Source organism: Vulpes vulpes, chromosome X (genome assembly GCF_048418805.1).
Source record: "Vulpes vulpes isolate BD-2025 chromosome X, VulVul3, whole genome shotgun sequence".
Lineage (NCBI taxonomy): Eukaryota > Metazoa > Chordata > Mammalia > Carnivora > Canidae > Vulpes > Vulpes vulpes.
Genome location: NC_132796.1, coordinates 45,337,146 through 45,360,608, shown reverse-complemented (window position 1 = coordinate 45,360,608; position 23,463 = coordinate 45,337,146). Strand labels below are relative to the sequence as shown.

General features: G+C 38.3%; 1 protein-coding gene across 5 annotated transcripts in view; it reads right to left on the bottom strand.

The window, feature by feature from the left end:
- Positions 1–23,463, bottom strand: part of PFKFB1 (6-phosphofructo-2-kinase/fructose-2,6-biphosphatase 1) — an 81,181-nt gene that overhangs the window by 56,902 nt on the left and 816 nt on the right. Inside the window, exon 2 of one of the 5 annotated variants that reach the window (XM_072744902.1) lies at positions 22,766–22,841. The exons of 2 other annotated variants lie outside the window; for them this stretch is intronic. Coding sequence is in view for 1 of the 3 variants with exons in the window: in XM_025989077.2 (XP_025844862.2) it covers positions 18,306–18,390 (85 nt within the window). In the remaining 2 variants the exon portion in view is untranslated. Of the gene's footprint in view, positions 1–18,305; positions 18,680–22,765; positions 22,842–23,463 lie in introns of those variants that run through there. 2 more of the 5 variants (XM_025989077.2, XM_072744903.1) reach the window with 2 other exon arrangements.

Genomic DNA, 23,463 nt, shown 5'->3' with positions numbered 1-23,463 from the left:
TAAAAATATTCTTTTTTGAAATATTTTATTTATTTATTCATGAGAGACAGACATAGAGAGGCAGAGACATAGGCAGAGGGAGCAGCAGGCTCTTCACAGGGAACCTGATGTGGGACTTGATCCCCAGACTCTGGGATCACGCCCTGAGCCAAAGGATGACACTCACCCGCTGAGCCACCCAGGCATGCCCAAAAATATTCTTAAAAAAGAAAAAGAACAACAAATAAAACCCCAAAGCAACAGAAACAAGGGAATAATAAAGATTGGAGCAGAAATAAATGGTATAGAAACTAAATAAATGGTAGAACATATCCTTGAAACCAGGAAATGGTTCCTTAAAAAAAAAAATCAATAAAATTGATAAACCTGTAGCCAGACTTATCAAGCAACAATAGGAAGGGACACAATGAAAACTACAAATGTAGGGGATAAATAACAACCAATGCTTAAGAAATACAATCATAACAGAATATTATGTAAAATTATATGCCAACAAATGGGACAACCTAGAAGAAACGGATAAATTATAAGAAATATATAACCTTCCAAAACTGAAAAGGACCAAATAGAAAATTTGAATAGACTAATTACCAGCAATGATATTGAATTAGTAATCAAAAAACTCTCAACAAACAAAAGTCCAGGACCTGACAGTTTCACACGTGTATTCTACCAAACATTAAAGGATTAATACCCATTCTTCTCAAACTATTCCAAAAAATAGAAGAGGAAGGAAAACTTTCAAATTCATTCTATGAGGCCTGAATCAGCCTGATAAAAAATTATATATAGACACCACAAAAAAAAAGAGAATTACAGGCCAATATCTCTAATGAACATCGGCGCAAAAATCCTCAACTAAATACTAGCAAACTGAATCCAACAATGCATTAAAAAGTCATTCATCACCATCAAGTGGGATTTATTCCCAGTATGCAAGAGTGGATAAGTATTCATAAATCAATCAACATTATATACCACATCAATAAGAAAGGATAAACATCTTATGATCATTTCAATAGATGTAGAAAAAGTATTTGACAAAGTACAACATCTATTCATGATGAAAACTCTAAACAAAGTAGGTTTAGAGTGAATATATCTTAACATATTAAAGGCCACGTATGAAAAACCCATAGTAAACATCATACTGAATGGGGAAAAACTGAGAACTTTTCCCCTAAACTCAGGAACAAGAGAAGGAGGTACACTCTCACTTTTATTCAACATAGTACTGGAAGTCTGAGCCACAGCAATTAGGCAACAAAAAGAAGTAAAAGGTATCTAGAATGGTAAGGAAAAAGTAAAACTTCCACTATATGCTGATGATATGTTACTATATATAAAATGCCCAAAAAACTCCACCAAAAAACTACTAGAACTGATAAATGAATTCAGTAAAGTCCCACAGGATACAAAACTTTAAAAAGATTTTATTTATTTATTCATGAGAGACACAGAGAAAGAGGGAGGCACAGACACAGGCAGAGGGGGAAGCAAGCTCCATGCAGGAAGCCTGATGTGGGACTCGATCCTGGGACTCCAGGATCATGCCCTGCATCGAAGGCAGGCACTAAGCTGCTGAGCCACCCAGGGATCCCCACAACATACAAAATTAATGTGAAGAAATCTGTTGCATTTCTATACACCAATAATGAAGCAGCAGAAAGGAAATTTGAGAAAACAATCCCATTTAAAACTGCACCAATAATTATTATTTAATATCTAGGAATAAACCTAATCAAAGAGGTGAATGAAGTATACTCTGAAAACTATAAACACTGATGAAAGATATTGAAGATGACACAAAGAAATAAAAAGACATTCCATGCTCATCAATTGGGAGAACAAATATTGTTAAAATTTCCATATCACCGTAAGCAATCTATGCATTTACTGCAATTCCTATCAAAATATGAACAGCATTTTTCACAGATTAGAAGAAAAAATCCTAAAATTTATATGGAATCACAAAAGGCCCTAAATAGACAAAGCAATTTGGAAAAAGGAAAACAAAGCTGGAGGCATCATAATTCTGTATATCAAGTTATATTACAAAGCTATGGTCATCAAAACAGTATAGTAGCGGCACAATAATAGAGATAGATCAATGGAACAGAATAGAAAACCCAGAAATATGGTCGATTACTCTCACAAAGCAGGAAAGGATATCCAGTGGGAAAAAGTCATCTCTTCAACAAACAGTGTTGGGGAAACTGGTCAGCTCTATGCAAAAGAATGATATTGTACCACTTGCACCACACACAAAGATAAATTGCAAATGGATTCAAGATCTAAATGTGAGACATGAAACCATAAAAATCATAGAAGAGTGCACTGGCAGTGAGGTTTCTGACATCAGCCATAGCAATATTTTTCTATGATATGTCTTTTGAGGCATGGAAAATAAAAGCAAAAATAAACAACTATTGGGACTACATAAAATTATAAAGCTTCTGCAACAGTGAAGGAAACAATCAACAAAACTAAAAGTCAACCTACTGAGTGGGAGAAGATATTTGCAAATGACATATCTATTAAAGGGTTGGCATCCAAAATATACAAATAACTTATACAAATCAACACCTGAATACCAAATAATCCAATTAAAAAATGGGCAGAGGACATGACCAGATGTTTCTTCAAAGAAGACATCTAGATGTCCAACAGGCAAATAAAAAAAAGATGCTCAACCTCACTCATCATTAGGGAGATGCAAGTAAAAACTGCAATGAGTTATCACCTCACCCCTGTCAGATTGATTAAAATTAAGAACAGAGGAAATGGGGTGCCTGCATGGATCAGTGGTTGAACATCTGCCTTTAGCTCAGGTTGTGATCCCGGAATTCTGGGATCAAGTCCCACATCAGGCTCACAGCAGGAAGTCTGCTTCTCCCTCTGCCTGTGTCTCTGCCTCTCTCTCTGTGTCTCTCATGAATAAATAAATAAAATCTATTTTTTTCTTAAAGAACAGAGGAAACAACAGGTGTTGGTGAGGATGTGGAGAAAAGGGAACACTCTTACACTGTTGGTGGGAATGCTAATTTGTGCAGCCACTGTGGAAACCAGAATGGAGGTTACTCAAAAGCTAAAATTAGAACTATTCTTTTATCTGGTAATCACATACTGAGTACTTCCAAAATACAAAAAAAAACAAAAACAAAAAAACAAAAAACAAAAAACAAAAAAACCCCACCAATTCAAATGGATACATATACCCCTGCATTTGTAGCAGCATTATTTATGATAGCCAAATTATGGAAGCAGCCCCAGAGTCTATTGACTGATGAATGAATAAAGAAGATGCAGTATATGTATGTATATGTATATGTGTATCCATATCTATCTGTCTATAACGGAAAATCATTTAGCCATTAAAAAAATGAAATCTTGCCATTTGCAATGACATGAATGGAGGTAGAGAGTATAATGCTAAGAAAAAGAAGTCAGAGAAAGACAAATACTATATGATTTCACTCATGTGGAATTTAAGAATCAAAGCAAATGAGCAGAGGAAAAGGGAGAAAGTGAAAGAGAGACCAAGGAACAGACTCTTAACTATTGAGAACAAACCGATTGTTACCAGAGGGGAGATGGGTGGGGGGTATGGGTGAAATAAGTGATGGGGATTAAGGAGGGCACTTATGATGATCACTAGGTGATGTATAGAACTGTTGAATCACTATATTGTACACCTGAAGCTAATATAACACTGTATGTTAACTATTCTGGAATTAAAATAAAATCTTAACAAATAAAAAGGAAATGATACCAGAAGGGAGCTAGAGTGTGGGAAACTAACTACAACAGAAGTGTTAAACATCTGGATAAAGGTATTTTCTGAATCTTAGAGTCCTTTGAAACATGCAAGCAAAAAATAAAATATTGTATAACATTGCACGATGAGATCCCCAATGTCTGTATGTGTAGAATATTAGGTAAATATCGCATGAAATAAGAAGCATAAATTGGCATGTGAAAGTAAAATTTATACATTCATATTGAAGTGGTAACAAATTGATTCTATTCAGACTGAAAAGTTAACTGTATATTTTCTAATCCTTAGGGAAACTATTAAAAATTCTGCCAGATTAATAGTAAAAATCACTATGAATAAAAACTGAAATACTAAAAACTATTCAAATCAATTTTGAAAAAGCAGAAAAATAGGGAAGGGTTGAAGTAAAAAAAGAGGGGGACAGAAAAGACATAAGAAAATAGTACATTTAAATCCAAATATAACAATAATTACATGGAAGGTAAATGGCATAAGCACACTAATAAAGAGAGAGCCCAAAATATTTTGGGTTAAAAATCCCATTACATGAATATAAGCTGTAAAGGCTAATCTCTTCAGGAAAAAGAAGACAGGGAAAGACTTCTCAGCCTATTTTATGAGGCCAGTATTTTTTTTAAAGATTTTATTTATTTATTCATGAGAGACAGAGAGAGAGAGAGAGAGAGAGAGAGAGGCAGAGACATAGGCAGAGGGAGAAGCAGGCTCCATGCAGGGAGCCTGATATGGGACTCGATCCCAGGACCCCAAGATCATGCCTTGGGCCAAAGGCATGTGCCAAACCGCTGAGCCACCCAGGTGTCCCTAGGACACCAGTATTATCTTGAAACCCAAACCAGAGAAACAATGGTACAAAAATGAAAAATATCATTCAATGCCTCCATCATCTTAGGCACAAAAATCCTCAAAACATTTGGCAAATCAAATTTGGCCATTCATAAAATAAACAGTAGTACAATATAACCAAGCATGGTTTATCCCAAAAATGTAAGACTGATTCAATATATAAAAATTAATCAGAGGGGCATGGCAAGATTGAGGGGCAGGGCAAGTGGCTGAGGAGTAGGCTCCCAAGTCACCTGTCCCCACCAACTTACCTAGATAACTTTCAAATCATCCTGAAAAACTATGAATTCAACGTGAGATTTATTTATTCTTTTAATAAATTTATTTTTTATTGGTGTTCAATTTGCCAACATGCAGAATAACACCCACTGCTCATCCCGTCAAGTGCCCCCCTCAGTGACCGTCACCCATTCATCCCTACCTCCCACCCTCCTCCCCTTCCACCACCCCTAGTTCGTTTCCCAGAGTTAGGAGTCTTTATGTTCTCCCTTTCTGATATTTCCCACAGATTTCTTCTCCCTTCCCTTATATTCCTTTTCACTATTATTTATATTCCCCAAATGAATGAGAACATATCAACGTGAGATTTAAAGAGAGAACAACTGGAATGCTACGGAGAGAAGAGTTTGCGCTTCTAAAGTACAACTCATTTGTAGCCACTCTACACTGAGCAAACTAACTTTAGAAAGAAGAACTCAACACAAAAGAATCAGAAACAGTACTCTCTCCCACAGAGTTACAGATTTTGGATTACAATTCAATGTCAGAAAGCCAATTCAGAAGCACAATTATAAAGCTACTGGTGGCTCTGGAAAAAAGCATAAAGGATTCAAGAGACTTCATGACTACAGAATTTAGATCTAATCAGGCTGAAATTAAAAATCAATTAAATGAGATGCAATCCAAACTGAAGGTCTTAACGATGAGAATTAATGAGGTAGAAGAAAGAGTGAGTGACATAGAAGACAACTTAATGGCAAGGAAGGAAGCTGAGGAAAAAAGAGATAAACAATTAAAAGACCATGATGAAAGGTTAAGGGAAATAAATGATAGCCTAAGAGGGAAAAATCTACATATAATTGGGGATCCAGCGAGCGCCAAAAGGGATAGAGGGCGAGAAAGCATATTTGAACAAATCATAGCTGAGAACTTCCCTCATTTGGGGAGGGAAACAAGCACTCAGACCCAGGAGATAGAGAGGTTCCCCCCCCCCAAAATCAATAAAAACACCTCAACACCTCGACATTTAATAGTTAAATGTAGAAATTCCAAAGAAAAAGAGAAAATCCTTAAAGCAGCAGGAGACAAGAGATCCCTAACTTATAGGGAGAGAAATAGTAGATTAACAGCAGACCTCTGCACAGAGACCTGGCAGGCCAGAAAGGGCTGGCAGGTTATATTCAGGGTCCAAAATGAGAAGACCATGCAGCCAAGAATACGTTATCCAACAAGGTTCTCATTCAGAATAGAAGGAGAGATAAAGAGCTTCCAAGATAGGTAGAAACTGAAAGAATATGTGACCACCAAACCAGCTCTGCAAGAAATATGAAGGGGGGCACTGTATAAGAAAGAGGAAGTCCAAAGAAATAATCCACAAAACCAAGGACTGAATAGGTATTATGATGACAATAAATTCATATCTTTCAATAGTAACTCTGAACGTGAATGGGCTAAATGATACCATGAAACACACAGGGTTTCAGACTGGATAAAAAGGCAAGACCCATCTATTTGCTGTCTACAAGAGACTCATCTGAGACCTAAGGACACTTACATCCTGAAAATGAAAGGGTGGAGAACCATTTACCATTCAAATGGTCCTCAACAAAAAGCAGGGGTAACCATCCTCATATCAGATAAATTAAAGTTTATCCCAAAGACGGTAGTAAGAGATGAAGAGGGACACTAAATCATACTTAAAGGATCTATCCAACAAAAGAAACTAACAATCATGAATATTTATTACCCTAATGTGGGAGCTGCCAAGTATATCAATCAATTACTAACCAAAGTTAAGACATACTTAGATAATAATACACATATACTAGGAGACTTCAACACGGTGCTTTCTGCAAATGACAGATATTCTAACCACAACAGCTCCAAAGAAACAAGAGCTTTAAATGATACACTGGGCCAAATGGATTTCACAGATATTTACAGAACTTTACATGCAAACGCAACTGAATACACATTCTTCTCAAGTGTACATGGAACTTTCTCCAGAATAGACCACATACTCGGTCACAAATCAGGTCTTAATCAATGCCAAAAGATTGGGATTGTCCCCTGCATATTTTCAGACCATAATGCTTTGAAACTAGAACTCAATCACAAGAAGAAATTTGGAAGAAATTCAAACACGTGGAAGTTAAAGACCATCCTGCTAAAAGATGAAATGGTCAACCAGAAAATTAGAGAAGAATTAAAAAGATTCATGGAAACTAATGAGAATGAAGATACAACTGTTCAAAATCTTTGAGATACAGCAAAAGCAGTCCTGAGAGGGAAATCCATTGCAATACAAGCATCCCTCAAAAAATTGGAAAAAAACTCGCAAATACACAAGCTAACCTTGCACCTAAAGGAGCTAGAGAAAAAAACAGCAAATAGATCCTACACCCAGCAGAAGAGAGTTAATAAAGATTCGAGCAGAACTCAATGAAATTGAGACCAGAAGAACTGTGGAACAGACTAACAAAATGAGGAGTTGGTTCTTGGAAAGAATTAATAAGATAGATAAACCATTAGTCAGCCTGGCATGGGACTCGATCCCGGGTCTCCAGGATCAAGCCCTGGGCTGAAAATGGCGCTAAACTGCTGAGCTAAACTGCCAAGCCACCTGGGCTGCCCTACAAATGATTTTAAAAACATCTTATGAGCAGCTATGCGCCAATAAATTAGGCAATCTAGAAGAGATGGACGCATTTCTGGAAAACCACAAACTACCAAAACTGGAACAGAAAGAAACAGAAAATCTGAACAGGCCAATAACTAACCAGGCAGGAAAATGAAGCAGTTATTAAAAACCTCCTAAGACACAAAAGTCCAGGGCCAGATGGCTTCCCAGGGGAATTCTATCAAATGTTTAAAGAAGAAACAAAACCTATTCTACTAAAGCTGTTCTGAAAGATAGAAAGGGATGGAATACTTCCAAACTCATTCTATGAGGCCAGCATCACCTTAGTTCCAAAACGAGACAAAGACCCCACCAAAAAGAAGAATTATAGACCAATATCCCTGATGAAAACAGATGCAAAAATTCTCAACAAGATACTAGCCAATAGGATCCAACAGTACATTAAGGAGATAATTCACCATGACAATGTGGGATTTATCCCTGTGATGCAACGCTGGTTCAACACTCGTAAAGCAATCAATGTGATAGATCATATCAACAAGAGAAAAAACAGGAAACATATGATCCTCTCAATAGATGCAGAGAAAGCATTTGACAAAATACCGCATCCATTCCTGATCAAAACTCTTCAGAGTGTAGGGATAGAGGGAACATTACTCAGCATCTTAAAAGTCATCTATGAGAAGCCCACAACAAATATCATACTTAATGGGGAAACACTGGGAGCCTTTTTCCTAAGATCAGGAACATGACAGGGATGTCCACTCTCCCCACTGCTATTCAACATAGTACTAGAAGTCCTAGCCTCAGCAATCAGGCAACAAAAAGAAATAAAAGGCATTCAAATTGGCAAAGAAGAAGTCAAACTCTCCCTCTTTGCAGACGACATGATGCTGTACTTAGAAAACCCAAAAGGCTCCACCCCAAGATTGCTAGAACTCATACAGCAATTCGGCAGTGTGGCAGAATACAAAATGAATGCCCAGAAGTCAGTCGCAATTCTCTACATTAACAGTGAGACTGAAGAAAGGTAAATTAAGGAGTTAATCCCATTTAGAGTTGCACTCAAAAGTATAGGATACCTAGGAATAAACTTAACCAAAGAGGTAAAGGATCTGTACCCTAAAAACTACAGAACACTTCTGAAAGAAATGGAGGAAGACACAAAGAGATGGAAAAATATTTCATGCTCATGGATTGGAAGAATTAATATTGTGAAAATGGCAATGCTACCCAGGGAAATTTACACATTTAATTGAATCCCTATCAAAATAGCATGGAATTTCTTCAGAGAGCTGGAACAAATCATCTTAAGATTTGTGTGGAATCAGAAAAGACCCCGAATAGCCAGAGGAATATTGAAAAAGAAAACTAGAGCCAGGGTCCTCACAATGTCGGATTTCAAGTTGTACTACAAAACTGTGATCATCAATACAGTATCGTACTGGCACAAAAACAGACACATAGATCAATGGAACAGAATAGGGAATCCAGAAATGGGCTCTCAACTCTATGGTCAACTAATATTCGACAAAGCAGGAAAGACTTTCCACTGGAAAAAGGACAGTCTCATCAATAAATGGTGCTGGGAAAATTGGACATCCATGTGCAGAAGAGTGTAACTATACCATTCTCTTACACCATACACAAAGGTAAACTCAAAATGGATGAAAGATCTAAACATGATTGGATTGTTTGTTTCTTTGCTGTTGAGTTTAATAAGTTCTTTATAGATTTTGGAAACTAGCCCTTTAACATGAAATGGGCAAAAGACATGAAGAGAAATCTCACAGAGGAAGACATGGACATGGCCAACATGCACATGAGAAAATGCTCTGCATCACTTGCCATCAGGGAAATACAAATCAAAACCACAATGAGATACCACCTCACACCAGTGAGAATGGGGAAAATTAACAAGGCAGGAAACAACAAATGTTGGAGAGGATGCGGAGAAAAGGGAACCCTCTTACACTGTTGGTGGGAATGTGAACTGGTGCAGCCACTCTGGAAAACTGTGTGGAGGTTCTTCAAAGAGTTAAAAATAGACCTGCCCTACGACCCAGCAATTGCACTGTTGGGGATTTACCCCAAAGATTCAGATGCAACGAAACGTCGGGACACCTGCACCCCGATGTTTCTATCAGCAATGGCCACAATAGCCAAACTGTGGAAGGAGCCTCGGTGTCCATCGAAAGATGAATGGATAAAGAATATGTGGTTTATGTATACAATGGAATATTACTCAGCAATTAGAAACGACAAATACCCACCATTTGCTTCAACGTGGATGGAACTGGAGGGTATTATGCTGAGTGAAATAAGTCAATCGGAGAAGGACAAGCAGTGTATGTTCTCATTCATTTGGGGAATATAAATAATAGTGAAAGGGAATATAAAGGAAGGGAGAAGAAATGTTGGGAAATATCAGGAAGGGAGACAGAACATAAAGACTCCTAACTCGGGGAAACGAACCAGGGGTGGTGGAAGGGGGGAGGAGGGCGGGTGTTGGAGGGGAATGGGTGACGGGCACTGAGGTGGACACTTGACGGGATGAGCACTGGGTGTTTTTCTGTATGTTGGTAAATTGAACACCAATAAAAATTAATTAAAAAAAAAAAGATCTAAACATGAAACAGGAATCCATCAAAATCCTAGAGGAGAACACAGGTAACACCCTTTTTGAACTTGGCCACAGCAACTTCTTGTGTACTTCTAAGTCCACACCCTCCATGTGGGCACTGTACTGCATCCTCTCCTGCCTCCGGGGCACATTCAGCAATTCCTCCTGGGTCTCCTGCAGCAACAGGTTTCCTCCTCTTCTACTGGCTCTTTCCCATCAGCACACAATCATGCTGTCATTCTCCCAGTCTTAACACGCTTGCTCGTGTGCACACAGGCTCTTTTGCCTCCCTCTACAGTAAAAGTTCTCCAAGAGAAAAAAAAAAAATCGCGGGTCCAGCAGATACCAAGACCCGTCAATACTATCTCCATACAACTGAGAAGACTGAGGCTCAGAAGAAATGAGTCGCCTACAGCAGCCAAGCAGGGAAGCTGGGAGTCCCAAGCAGGCCCCTTAGGACTCAGAAGCCGGGGCCATGTCCCCCGGCCCAGAACATATCTTGCAGCTCTGACCCTCATCTCTCCCAGCCCAACTGGATTCGGCTGCCTGCATCCTTAGCCTGCCTGTAGTCCTTATGAGCTCTGTGACCTCCTCTGTGTCCTTGGCATCCCTGTGCCTCGGTTTCCTCATCTGTGAACAAGGATAACAACAGCCCTACCTTGTGGAATGGTTACCACGAGGACAAAATAAATTCACAGAATTAGAGTAAAAAAAAAAAAAAAAGAAAGAAAGGGGAGAAAGGGGAACCCTCTTGCACTGTTGGTGGGAATGTGAACTGGTGGAGCCACTCTGGAAAAGTGTGTCGAGGTTCCTCAAAGAGTTAAAATAGAACTGTCCTGTGACCCAGCAGTTGCACTGCTGGGGATTTGCCCCAAAGAGGCAGATGCAGTGAAACGCTGGGACACCTTCACCCCAATGTTTATAGCAGCAATGTCCACAATAGCCAAACTATGAAGGAGCCTAGGTGTCCATCGAAAGATGAATGGATAAAGAAGATGTGGTTTATGTATACAATGGAATATTACTCAGCCATTAGAAATGACAAATACCCACCATTTGCTTCAACGTGGTTAGAACTGGAGGGTATTATGCTGAGTGAAATAAGTCAATTGGAGAAGGACAAACATTATATGGTCTCATTCATTTGGGGAATATTAAAATAGTGAAAGGGAATAAAGTGGTAAGTAGAGAAAATGAGTGGGAATATCAGTGAGGGTGACAGAACATGAGAGACACATAACTCTGGGAAAGGAACAAGGGGTAGTGGAAAGGGAGGTGGGCAGAGGGTTGGGGAGACTGGGTGATGGGCCCTGACAGGATGAGCAGTGGTTGGTATGCTATATGTTGGCAAATTGAACTCCAATAAAACAAAATATACAAAAAAAAAAAAAAAACGCAACCAATGTTTTCGAAAGTATAGGATTAGATACACCAAGCAGATATTAAGGTAAATAAAAATAATGTCCTAATATCAGAAAAAAAATTTGTTTTTAGGCAAAATGTCAAAAATACCAAGTTTCCAGAAATATTTTCCTTACACTTTGATAAAATATTAATTTCACCAGGAACATATAGCAGTTGTAAATTTTTTATAATTACTTATATAGCTTCAAAATTGACAGTTACAAGGAGACATCAACACATTTTTCATTTCAACAAGTAGAGAATACCTCAGAAGTATGTTTAGAACATTTGAGCAAGATTAACAAACGTGCCTTGACATATATACTATAGTAAACCCAACTGTAAAATGTATATTTTTTTCAAGTGCTTATGGAATGTTTACCAAAAATGGCCTTTTGTTGATCCATGGAGCAAATATAAATATGTTTCAAAGAATTGAAATAATAAGAAGTACAAGAATGAAAAAAAAAAAAAGGATGCCTAGGTGGCTTAGTGGTTGAGCATCTGCCTTTGGCTCAGGGCGTGATCCTGAAGTCCTGGGATAGAGTCCCACTTTGGGCTCCCTGCATGGAGCCTCCTTCTCCTTCTGCCTGTGTCTCTGCCTCTGTGTGTGTGTGTGTCTCTCATGAATAAATAAGTAAAAGCTTTAAAAAATTAAAAAGAATTACAAGAATGTAATCAAGAATGTAATCAAACTGGAAATGGCAGGGGCACTTGATCCGCCAAAACAGAAGCTGGTGGGTTGACTGGCTCCAAATTCCTGGAGCCCTCCTGCTGTGTTAGGCATTAACCCTTTAGTTGCTATATGGTGGTTAGTAGGTCCCAGCAGTCCTAGATAAAGGGATGAAGTGCCCAGGGCAATGGGGTACCTGGTGGGGAAACTAAGAAAGCCAGGAACAGTGTTTATTTACCAAATAATCTAGAAATAATTTAAAAGTCATTATGTCCACACAATCATGAATCTGAGGAATATCAGTCCTATTTTTAATCATTCTTATTTAATAGGTAAATTATAGCACCCGATGCTTATAACTCAAAAAAAACAAAAGTCTGAAAATTAATGAGCTGAGCACTTAACTCCAGAAGGTTAAAAAAAAAATTAAAAGAAAGTGAAAGAAATAGAATAATGATAAGAAAAAATTGTTAAATGGGAAACAAAGACATAACAGAAAAGTAAAGAGTCAAAAGTTGATTATTTTTAAAAACTTGTAAAAGTGAAAAACTTTTGGTAAGATTGATCAAAACGAAAATGAGAAGATACCGATAAACAATATTAGAACAAAAGAGAGGCTATAACTGCAAATACAACAGAGATTTAAAAAATCCTAAGTGGGACGTCTGGGTGGCTCATTGGTTGAGCTTCTGCCTTTGGCTTGGGAAGTGGTCCAGGGGTTTTGGGTTTTTTTTTTTTTTAATACACTGTAAGTCTTTATTACAAACCAAACCTTCCTCACATTGATGCTAGGCAGCCCTAAATGCATGGATGTTTTATTTTCCAAAATATCACCAGTAAATCAGCTGGTTTGAACTTGCAACACATTTTTCTGTAGAAACAATATTGTAAATCATGGTTTGTTTCAGAAACTTGTCTGAAAACCCTATTGAAACTATAATGCAGCTCTATATCTGAAGTGAAAGTCATACATAGAGAAAACATCTTTTTCTTTTCCTTTTTTTGTATACACCATAAATATAATTAGGCAAATGGGAAAGACAAAATAACCTTCAGTAGATACAATAATTTTTAAATGTGTTGAATTAGAGATAACTAAACCAAATGGAAAACATGTCTTCAGTAAAATGGGTTTTTAGATTTGCTTTTGGATGTTAGCAATTGAGAAAAATTAAATTTATTTTGGGAGTGATAAAATAAATGGAGAGATGTGAAGACTAACAGGAATTTGTGGGCAGTCTCAGAGTCTTTGAACATTTGTTGTAATTTTCTGTTCATTTAATTTTATTTTAATACTTTTTACTTTTTCCCTTGGTATTTATAGACTGCCAACACCAACAATTAAGTCAGTTTTATTTATTTGAACTATAATTAAAGCATATGTTTTTATTTGAAAGCACCAAACTTCTCTAACTGCCTCTCCTAATCTTTCATGTTTAAAAGTTCTTCTGAACTCCTTTAGATTAATTTCTCTATTTTACTGCATTATATTTTTCTTATTATTATTAATATTTTTTGCTTACTTCCTTTTTTTTGTACTTCTACAGATATACACCAAATAGAGCTTTATTGAAAATATGTATTCATAGATCAATGGAACAGAATAGAGAATCCAGAAGTGGACCCTCAACTTTATGGTCAACTAATATTTGATAAAGGAGGAAAGACTATCCACTGGAAGAAAGACAGTCTCTTCAGTAAATGGTGCAGTGTTTTGGGATTGAGTCCCACATCAGGCTTCCTGCATAGAACCTGTTTCTTCTTCTGCCTGTGCCTCTGCCTCTGTCTCTTTGTGTCTTTCATGGATAAATAAGTAAAACCTTAAAAAAAAAATAAAAAATCCAAAGATAAGAACTTCAAGCAAATAAATTTTAAAAGTGAAATGAAAAAGAAAAATTCATAGAAAACCATAACTTAAAAATATTGACAAGTAGAAATAGCAAACTGGAATGATTCTATAACTATTTTTAAAAATTGTATCAGTTAAAATTTTCTTATAAAGAAGATAGCAGGCTCAGATGTTTTTATCTGGAAGCTGTGTCAAATATTTAAAGAACACATAGTTTCTTAGATGACCTCTATCAGAAAATAGAATGAAAGGAAATCATTTGTACTTCATTTTGTGTCGCCAAAATCAAATAGAGAAACATGAGAACCATGGAAAAATTACAAACCAAGCTCATTCCTGAACAAAATGCCAAATTCCTAAATAAAATATTAATGAACTAAATCCAGCAGTTTTTATTTATCCTAGGACTGTGAGATCAGTTCAACACAAGAAAAACCTGTAATGTAATTCACATTAACAAATTAAAATAGAAAATTAACATGTCATCTTAAGAAATATAGAAAAGATTTTTAATAAAGTTCAAAGTCTACTTATTAAAAAAATCCTATTGGCAAACTCAGAATAAACTGGAACTTCCAGTGCACCTGGGTGGATCAGTGGTTGAGCGTCTGCCTTTGACTCAGGTCTTGATCCCGGAGTCCTGGGATTGAGTCCTGCATCAGGCTCCCCATGGGGAGCCTGCTTCTTCCTCTGCCTCTTTCTGTGTTTCTCATGAATAAATAAAAAATCTTTAAAAAATTAACTGGAACTTCCTTAACGTGTTAAATGGTATCTACAAAAAACGACTGCAAATTTACTCAATGGTGAAACTTTAAAAACATTCTCTTTAGGGATGCTTGGGTGGCTCAGTCATTTAAGCAGTTAAGCTCTGCCTTTGGCTCAGGTCATGATCCCGGGGTCCTGGGATCAAGCCCCACATATGGTTCCCTGCTCAGTAGGGAGCCTGCTTCTCCATCTCCCTCTGCTGCTCCCCTTGCTTGTGTTCTCTCTCAAGCTCTCTCTTGCTGTCAAATAAATAAATAAAATCTTAAAAAAAAAATTCTCCTTAAAATTATGATCAACATAACAATACACACTATTAACATTTCTATTCAGCATTGTACTTAAAATGGTGTGTTTGAGGTGAGAGGTCCTAGGAGTACAGTAATATAAGAAAAAGAGATACAAAAATATAAAGATGAGAGGTGAAAAAGAAAACTGTCATTAACATATAAGTTATCAAAATTAATAAGAAAGTTAATGAGGTTATCTAGTAGACAGTAACTACAATTATATTTGCATACATTAGCAATAAACTGCTATGAAATGTAATTTTCTAAAAAGGTATTGTTTACAATAGCAACAAGAAATACAGAAATTTCTTATAATGATGCACAAGTCCTTTCAAATCATAAAACTTCACTCAAATTACATGAAAAGATTTTTTATTTTATTTTATGATAGTCACAGAGAGAGAGAGAGGCAGAGACACAAGCAGAGGGAGAAGCAGGCTCCATGCACCAGGAGCCCGATGTGGGATTCGATCCCGGTTCTCCAGAATCGCACCCTGGGCCAAAGGCAGGCACCAAACCGCTGCGCCACCCAGGGATCCCTGAAAAGATTTTAAATAGATGGAGAGATATACTGTGTTTACAGAAGACCCAATGTCACAAAGTCATTAACTCCACCTTAAATTGATCTACAGATTGAATGCAATTCCAATCAAAATCCCCAGATTTTGTCTGTGTGTATAACTTGAAAAGCTGATTCCAAAATTTATGTGGGCAAAAATTTTTACTGCAGTATTGTTCATAACCAAAAACTTGAAACTACCTAATTGTGCACCAACAGTAAAATGGATAAACAAACCGTGAGATTTCACAAAAGGTGAAGGAGAATAAATACACAGCAAGGAGAATAAATACAACTACATGCAACAATAATATATATATTAATATATATATTATATATTATATATTATATATATAATAAATATATATATATATAAAAATATATATATATATATATAATACACTTGAAACTACCTAATTGTGCACCAACAGTAAAATGGATAAACAAACCGTGAGATTTCACAAAAGGTGAAGGAGAATAAATACACAGCAAGGAGAATAAATACAACTACATGCAACAATAATATAGATGGCACACAAAACACAACATTGAATGAGAAAACAAGTCCAGATGAACATACACAGTTTTCCAAGCACTTTATACATATTAATGCACTTAATTCTCAGAACATCATTGATTGTGTTAATCTCCTCATCCATTGTCCCCTTTGGGACCAGGCAGTTCTAAAAAGGATGCTCCAAGCAAAAAGTAATTCAGATCTTTCAGTGGTAAATAGACTCCTCAGCAAGGGAGGTGAGACAGACTTTGCCTAGGGCAAGATATGGCAATCACTAAGTTTATTGTCTCTGTGATCTGACATAATTCAGTCAATCACTAATGAGAGACTGTCTTAGACACACAGAGTCCACGCTTGCCTATGGTGAGTAGTAGGGTGAGTGGAAGTACAGCATTAAACATATGCTATGTGCCAGGTTCTGAGCTTGATGCTGAGGATATGATGGGCAAAAAGGCCACACATCCATCTTCTAGTTTAAATAATAACTAACATTTATGGAGCACTTACTATGAGCTGGACATTTTAAGTATTTTATATACTCTACTCTCTAATCTTTATAACAACACTATTATTCACTTCTTTTTACAGATGAAGAAATGGATGCACAGGGAGGTAAAGAGACTTGCCCAAAGTCACAGAGGCAGGAGGTGTCAGATCTGGGATTCAAACCTAGGCAGTCTGGATCCAGACATCTGAATCACTGAATTGTCCCAACAACACAGTGTGAGAAGAATTAGTTCTGTTTTGCAGCCGAGGAAAGAGATGCTCAGAACTAAAGTGGGCACATATTTGTTTTGTACCCTCTATGTAACAGAGACTATACTAGGAGACTTACATATATTTTTCTGCAACCTGAAAGAGTTCACAGGAATACAGTGTCCTAACTCTAGAGGACCCAAGTATGCAGAGACTGGTTTGCCTGCTTGCCAACTGAACCCAACAGCCCCTTGGAAAGAATTAAAGTGGTTGGCTGGATGGGGGTGGGATGTAATTCTCCGTCTCATCCAGGTCCCTAGATCTCTAGATGAGTGAGTGAAATTCCTGGCGGAGAGAAGGAAAGAGAATAGGAGGCTGGGTTTTTCCACCTCTTCCTCTTCTTCCTCTATCTACATCTTGCACACTACACACCATATTTAATATCCTACATCTTCCTGTATTCTCTAAGCAACTACCTCTCTTCCCAATAGTGCTGAGCCTGGACCTCCTCTAGCATTAGCATAGTGCAAGCTTGGTCAGCTGGTCCTCAAGATGTCTGGGTCCCACAGTCCACTGCTATCTTATCTCTGCTCACTTCATGGCTCTTCATGGCTCAGTCCATCCTTGGACTGGAAACACCTTGGTCTACAACCGTCCCGTTATCTATGGGAAATGGAATACTCCAGTTTTTTTAAAAAATATTTACAAGTTTTGTTTGCTTCTCCTTCTCCCTGCTTTTTCTTAAATTTTCAAAGTGAACATCACACAGCAGGCTGTCCCTGAGAGGCTGAATGTTTTCTCTCTCAAATTCCCAGAGCAGCGAAAGTGTCCGTGTGTGCCAAGAAGGAACTGCAGGAGACAGGACATCCAGACTTTCCCAAATCAGACAGGTATAGACTTATTAGAAGAGGCTTGAGAAAAGGGAGGAGCAAAACTGACCAATGACATGATACTGGTGTGTATCCAGCACCTGTCTCCTGAGAAATTATGCCAGGAATCATTACCTTATTTCACCCAAGCACTATCAGACAGGACCAATTTCCAAACTCTTCACAGAGTTCACCAAAATGAAACATTCTAGGCTAGCACTGAACAGTTAGTTCCAAACTAGCAATGTCAAATTTCAAACAAGAAGCATTTCAAATAAGCTCTGCATAAGAAAAAAAGTGCCTAGTAAAAAATCCCTCTAAGATGGACTTTACCTAATCCTCATTCTTTCTGTCCTTTATCTCTCTCTTTCTTTCTCTAATTCTTTCTCTGTCTTTTCTGACATTATCCTTTTGTTGTTCTACAGCTATTTCATTCAGCTGCTTATCTAATCCAACTTTCAGGTTCGGATGGGGGTAGAAATGGGGGGGGGCTGTCCTTTGCTCTTCTACACACATTCTACTACCACCACCCTGAAGCCCATGGAAGCAAACCACACTTACAGCCCCTCCTCCGCTGTAGCCCGCTGCTGCCACTGCTGTGTGGAATCCAGATCTTCTGCAACCTGGTTTGGGTGAGCTCTTCCATCTCTTGAGACAGCTTAGGTGTTGCAGCTAATGACACCACTGTCCACAAGGTACTGGGCCTCACTTCCTGTCTTACTAGCTATCTCTTCTGTTAATGTGGCCACAGCAGCAGGTGGACAGAGTTGGGACAGGGAGGTGCACTGGGCTTCTGAGCTCTCTGGCAGCCTGTCTCCAGCCCCCTCTCCTCTTTCCTAGTCCTCGCCTGACTTGCCTGCCTCTGCGCCTGTACGTACCAGTGGGGGCTTGGGTACAGAGAAAGAGGTTGGGCAGAGGTCAGCAGAGGCCTCTGAACTCCAAGGGCTGTGTACATAGGAGATAAGTTGGAGCCCAGCAAGGAAAGCAGCCAGCAAGACAGCCTAGGCCTGGCCAGTTACTTCCCTCCAATGAAGACAGGACTAGTAGAGTATGCAAATAAAAGACCAAAGATCACGTGCTTATATCCTGTGTGAGGTGGAAACGGTAAAGGTGATGGAGGCAGGTCTCAGTAGCTTTTACAGCTTTGAAATAAAATGATGAGCCTAAGTAGAATGTCAAGTTCTAACTCAGAAACAGAGACCCATATCAGAAATTCAAGGTTTTCAATATAAACAAACAAAATCCCTACTGAAAAATGCAATGTTTTGAGCTAGCAATCAAAAACCAGAACTAGAAGTAGAAGATTCATTGTCTCACTGTTTCCCCCCACCCACAAATGTTATTGCAACTGTTGTCTTCCCCTGAATTCAACTGTCTTTCCTACCACAGGTCCTTTCCCACTTAAAATGTGCTGCTTGGGGGCACTCTTGGGAGAGATGGACACCATCTAATCATCTTTATGTTCTCCCCAGCCATGGCTAAATAAATTAGAATAAACCTGACACCTTGGAAAGAGAAGTGAATGCAGCCATTTCTGGGGGGAGAGATGGTAAGCACTGCCCACATGGCTGCCAGCTGCCATTAGGAGTCCTAGGGAGAAAGGCATCATGATCTGATACAGAACCTGACTACAGTTCTTCATGCCAAGTGGAGGCTTAGGGTAAAGGCTGCAGCCGGCTGAGTGTGGGAAGCAGGGAGCAATGACCTCAAAGTAGGACAAGTCCATAGGCCAGAGTCATCTCACCCAGATGTGTCTACTTTACCTTCCCCCCTTCCCCTGGTTGTTTTGAGGCTTTTATGAGTAGAACTCATAACAACATAGCTTACCTGGAAGATGTCCAAGTATACTCTTACTTCATTCTTTTGCAACCTTCCCACCCCCTGAAGAGCCTCCAGTGATTGGCTATAAGGAAGCTCAACTTTCTTCCACTGAGCTGGGCTACACAGGAAGCTCTTGGGAATAGAAACCTCTAATCCCTTTCCTCCAATGCTCTTGGCTGTACTTTGCCTTTTAAGAAGTTCCCTAAAAGTTTATTTTCAGTATCCTAGTCTATACAAAGGTTAGATTTCCTCCAGTTGTGTATAAATCATTCCAAATCTTCAATACATTTCAGAGCCTGCCTATCTAAATGAATGTACTGATGCAGTGAGTCACAGTAGTTAAAAGCAATGGGCTGTGGAGCCATACCACCTGAGTGGAATCTCACCTCTTCCCTCTGCAATGAGATCCTGGGCAGAAGATTTAACTTTTCAGTGCCTCAGTTTTTTCATCTGATAAGAGTATCTATCTGCTCAGGGTTGTTGAAAACTCAACGTGTTAACACACATAAAGCAACCTGGGAAATATTAAAAATACATTAGTTAACCCCTTTTGTGAAGTAAATGATCAATCACCTCTTCAGCTAATCTGAAACTTCTAATGTAATGCTGAGTATACAAGAAACAATAAAAGGAATTTTTAACATATTACAAAGGGTTAACATTTATAATAAAGAACTCCTGCCAATCAATTAGAAAGATAAATTTACTTTTACTTTTTTGGTTTTGTGATACAGAAAACCCTAGAAATCATTACATCCAACCTTCTCTGGTAAGAAAATTGAAGCCTAGAGAGGGGAGGTATTTTCCTAAGGTCCTGTACCAAACAAGTGACCAAGTCCGGGGTAGAACACTGGGGACCTGATTTTTCCCAGTCCAAGGCTTGGAGCAACTTGGACTTTGTTGTTGTTGTTGTTATTAATTGATCAATTTAGTTTGATTTAAGAATGTGGTCTTTCAGATGATCTCAGAACATTTAGAGTCTCAGAACTAGACCTTGGAAGAGATACAACTCTCTTAATCCTAACAAGTCTTCCAATAAGTATTACTCTGCTAATAATTATTTTTTCCTCAGCATTGGCTTTCCTTGCTACGGAATTGTTTTTTTCTTTTTCTGACAATGCAATATTGCATATAATGTATTTTGTATTACTTTTTAATTGAAGTATAATTAACATACAGTGTTACATTACTTTACAGAATAATTTAATAATTCTATACATTTCTTAGTGGTCATCTAGATAAGTGTACTACTCTTAATCCCCTCTATCTGTTCTACCCCTCCCATCTACCCAGTTTGTTCTCTGTACTTAAGTGTGTTTTTTTGGTGTTTTTTCTTTGTTTGTTTGCTTCTTAAATTCCACAAATAAGCGAAATCATATGGTATTTGTCTGACTGACTCATTTCACTTATCGTAATACTCTCTAGCTCCATCCATGTCATTGAAAATGTCAAGATCTCATTCTTTTTTATGCCTGAATAGTATTTCATTGTGTGTATATGTATATATATGTATGTGTGCATATATATGTATATGTATATATTTTTGTGTGTGTATATATGTATATCACATCTTCTTTACCATTCATCTACTGATGGACATTTTGGCTGCTTTCATATCTTAGCTATTATAAATAAGCCTACAATAAGCATAGGGGTGCATATATATATATATATATTTTTTTTTTATGATAGTCACACACACACACACACACACACACACAGAGGCAGAGACATAGGCAGAGGGAGAAGTAGGCTCCACGCACCGGGAACCCGACGTGGGATTCAGTCCCGGGTCTCCAGGATCACACCCTGGGCCAAAGGCAGGCGCCAAACGGCTGCGCCACCCAGGGATCCCTGCATATATCTTTTTGAGTTAGTGTTTCCATTTTCTTTGGGTAAATACTCAGTAGTGGAATTGCTGGATTGTATGGTATTTCTATTTTTAGTTTTTTTTTAATTTTTTTTATTTATTTATGATAGTCACAGAGAGAGAGAGAGAGAGAGAGAGAGGCAGAGACACAGGCAGAGGGAGAAGCAGGCCCCATGCACCGGGAGCCCGACGTGGGATTCGATCCCGGGTCTCCAGGACCGGGCCCTGGGCCAAAGGCAGGCGCCGAACCGCTGCGCCACCCAGGGATCCCCTATTTTTAGTTTTTTGAGGAACCTCCATACTGTTTTCCACAGAGGTTCCCTCAATTTGCATTTCCACCAACAGTATATGAAGGTTCCTTTATTCCCACACCCTTGCCAACACTTGTTATTTCTTTTGTTTTTTATTTTGGCCATTCTGACAGATGTAAAGTAATAACTCTTTTTTATTTGCAATGTTAATAATCTTAATAATAACTTTTTACATGTATGTTTTCCATTGTCCACAAAACAACAACATATTCCATATCCTAGTTGCTCCTTACATTCTCACTAGTTTCATAGGGAAACTAAGGTCTAGGGAGATGGGAAAAAGCTTGTCCAAGGTAATTGAGCTGGTTACATGAACCCCCTTCTATGTTTACAGTTTTGTCCTTATGACTCTGCCAAGACGCAGAAAGATAATTTTAGCAGCAGGAAATCTGAGATAGGAGGCTAGCAGGCTATTGGCAAGGTCTGAAAGGGTAAACCTAGGGTCCAGGCTTGAAAACCCAAGTTAAAATTGACTGGAACTGGAACTAGCTAGCTGGTTTTTGTTGTTGTTGTCATATTTTTTATCTTGCTTTTGTGGTGTATGTGTTGTTTGTCTGGGTTTTTTGTTTGTTTACCTGTTATCAATTTTGATCCTAGAAACAGGAGAACTAAACAAGATTTATGGAAAGGTCTCAGGATGGCTGTTCTAAATCAAGCCCCAACCTACTTCTCTAAGCCATGTCTCTCTTTCTAAGCCCATGCTTAACTTGCGCTTGCTGATTCACTGAGTCCCCAAACATAACGTATACTTTTTTTTTTTTAAACCTCTGGGCTTTTGCTCCACCTGAAATGCCTTCTCTTTCCTTCCATTCTCAGTGAAATCTAACTCAATCTTCAAGAACTGGCTCAATGTTGCCTCCTCTGGGAAGCTTTCCCTGTAATCTGGGATAGGCATTATCTTTGGTTCTCATATTGTCTTTATGTTTCCATTTATCTGAGCAAGTATCCACTAGTTTTTACTGGTGTACTTCCCTACTAGACTATGAATTCCTTGAGGATGGGAACTAGACCTCAGTTACCTGCGATCAGTGTTTCCAGTATTCAGCTCAGGTTCTGGCAAGGAGGAAACACTTGCTCAATGAGTATCTCTCTGCCCTAGATGAGATGAACATATAGACAATCACTATTCGGAAAAGTAAATGTCATAACTGAGATCTATACAGGGAACTGGGTGGGCAAACTAACTAGGTCTGAAAGTAGAAGGTGGTATCTAGAAAAAATTTTTAACCTTGAATGGGGCAGAATAGAATGAGCAAAAGAATGAAGTCCACCCCACCTGAAAAAGTCCAATCAACTGGCTGCAGAAAAAGAGTTCACTCAGTATCAGTGACTCACTCAAGACCAAGATCTGAACCACAAATTCTAAATTGGGTTAACTCTATGGAGAAAAGCACACAGTGTGACTTCCTGAGATTCACAGGTCCTGATCATCCTCCCAAAGTATAGGGTATGTGGGAGAATCCCACTAAAAGCACTATTAAGCCCATACTGATGGGTTACAAAATCACAAATGGAGTACCTCTATTAGTAATTCTTGGGAGTATGTGGGTATAAATGCATTTGTAGGGGGTAAGGGTGTACAGGGGAGATTGGCCACATGCTTATAATTTAGGTGCTGATGTATTAGGCTTTCTGTGGCAACCACCTAGGTACCACTTCATTGTTAGTAACTGTTCTGGCCCACTATCCCCCCACCACATTCAGCCTCACACCTGGA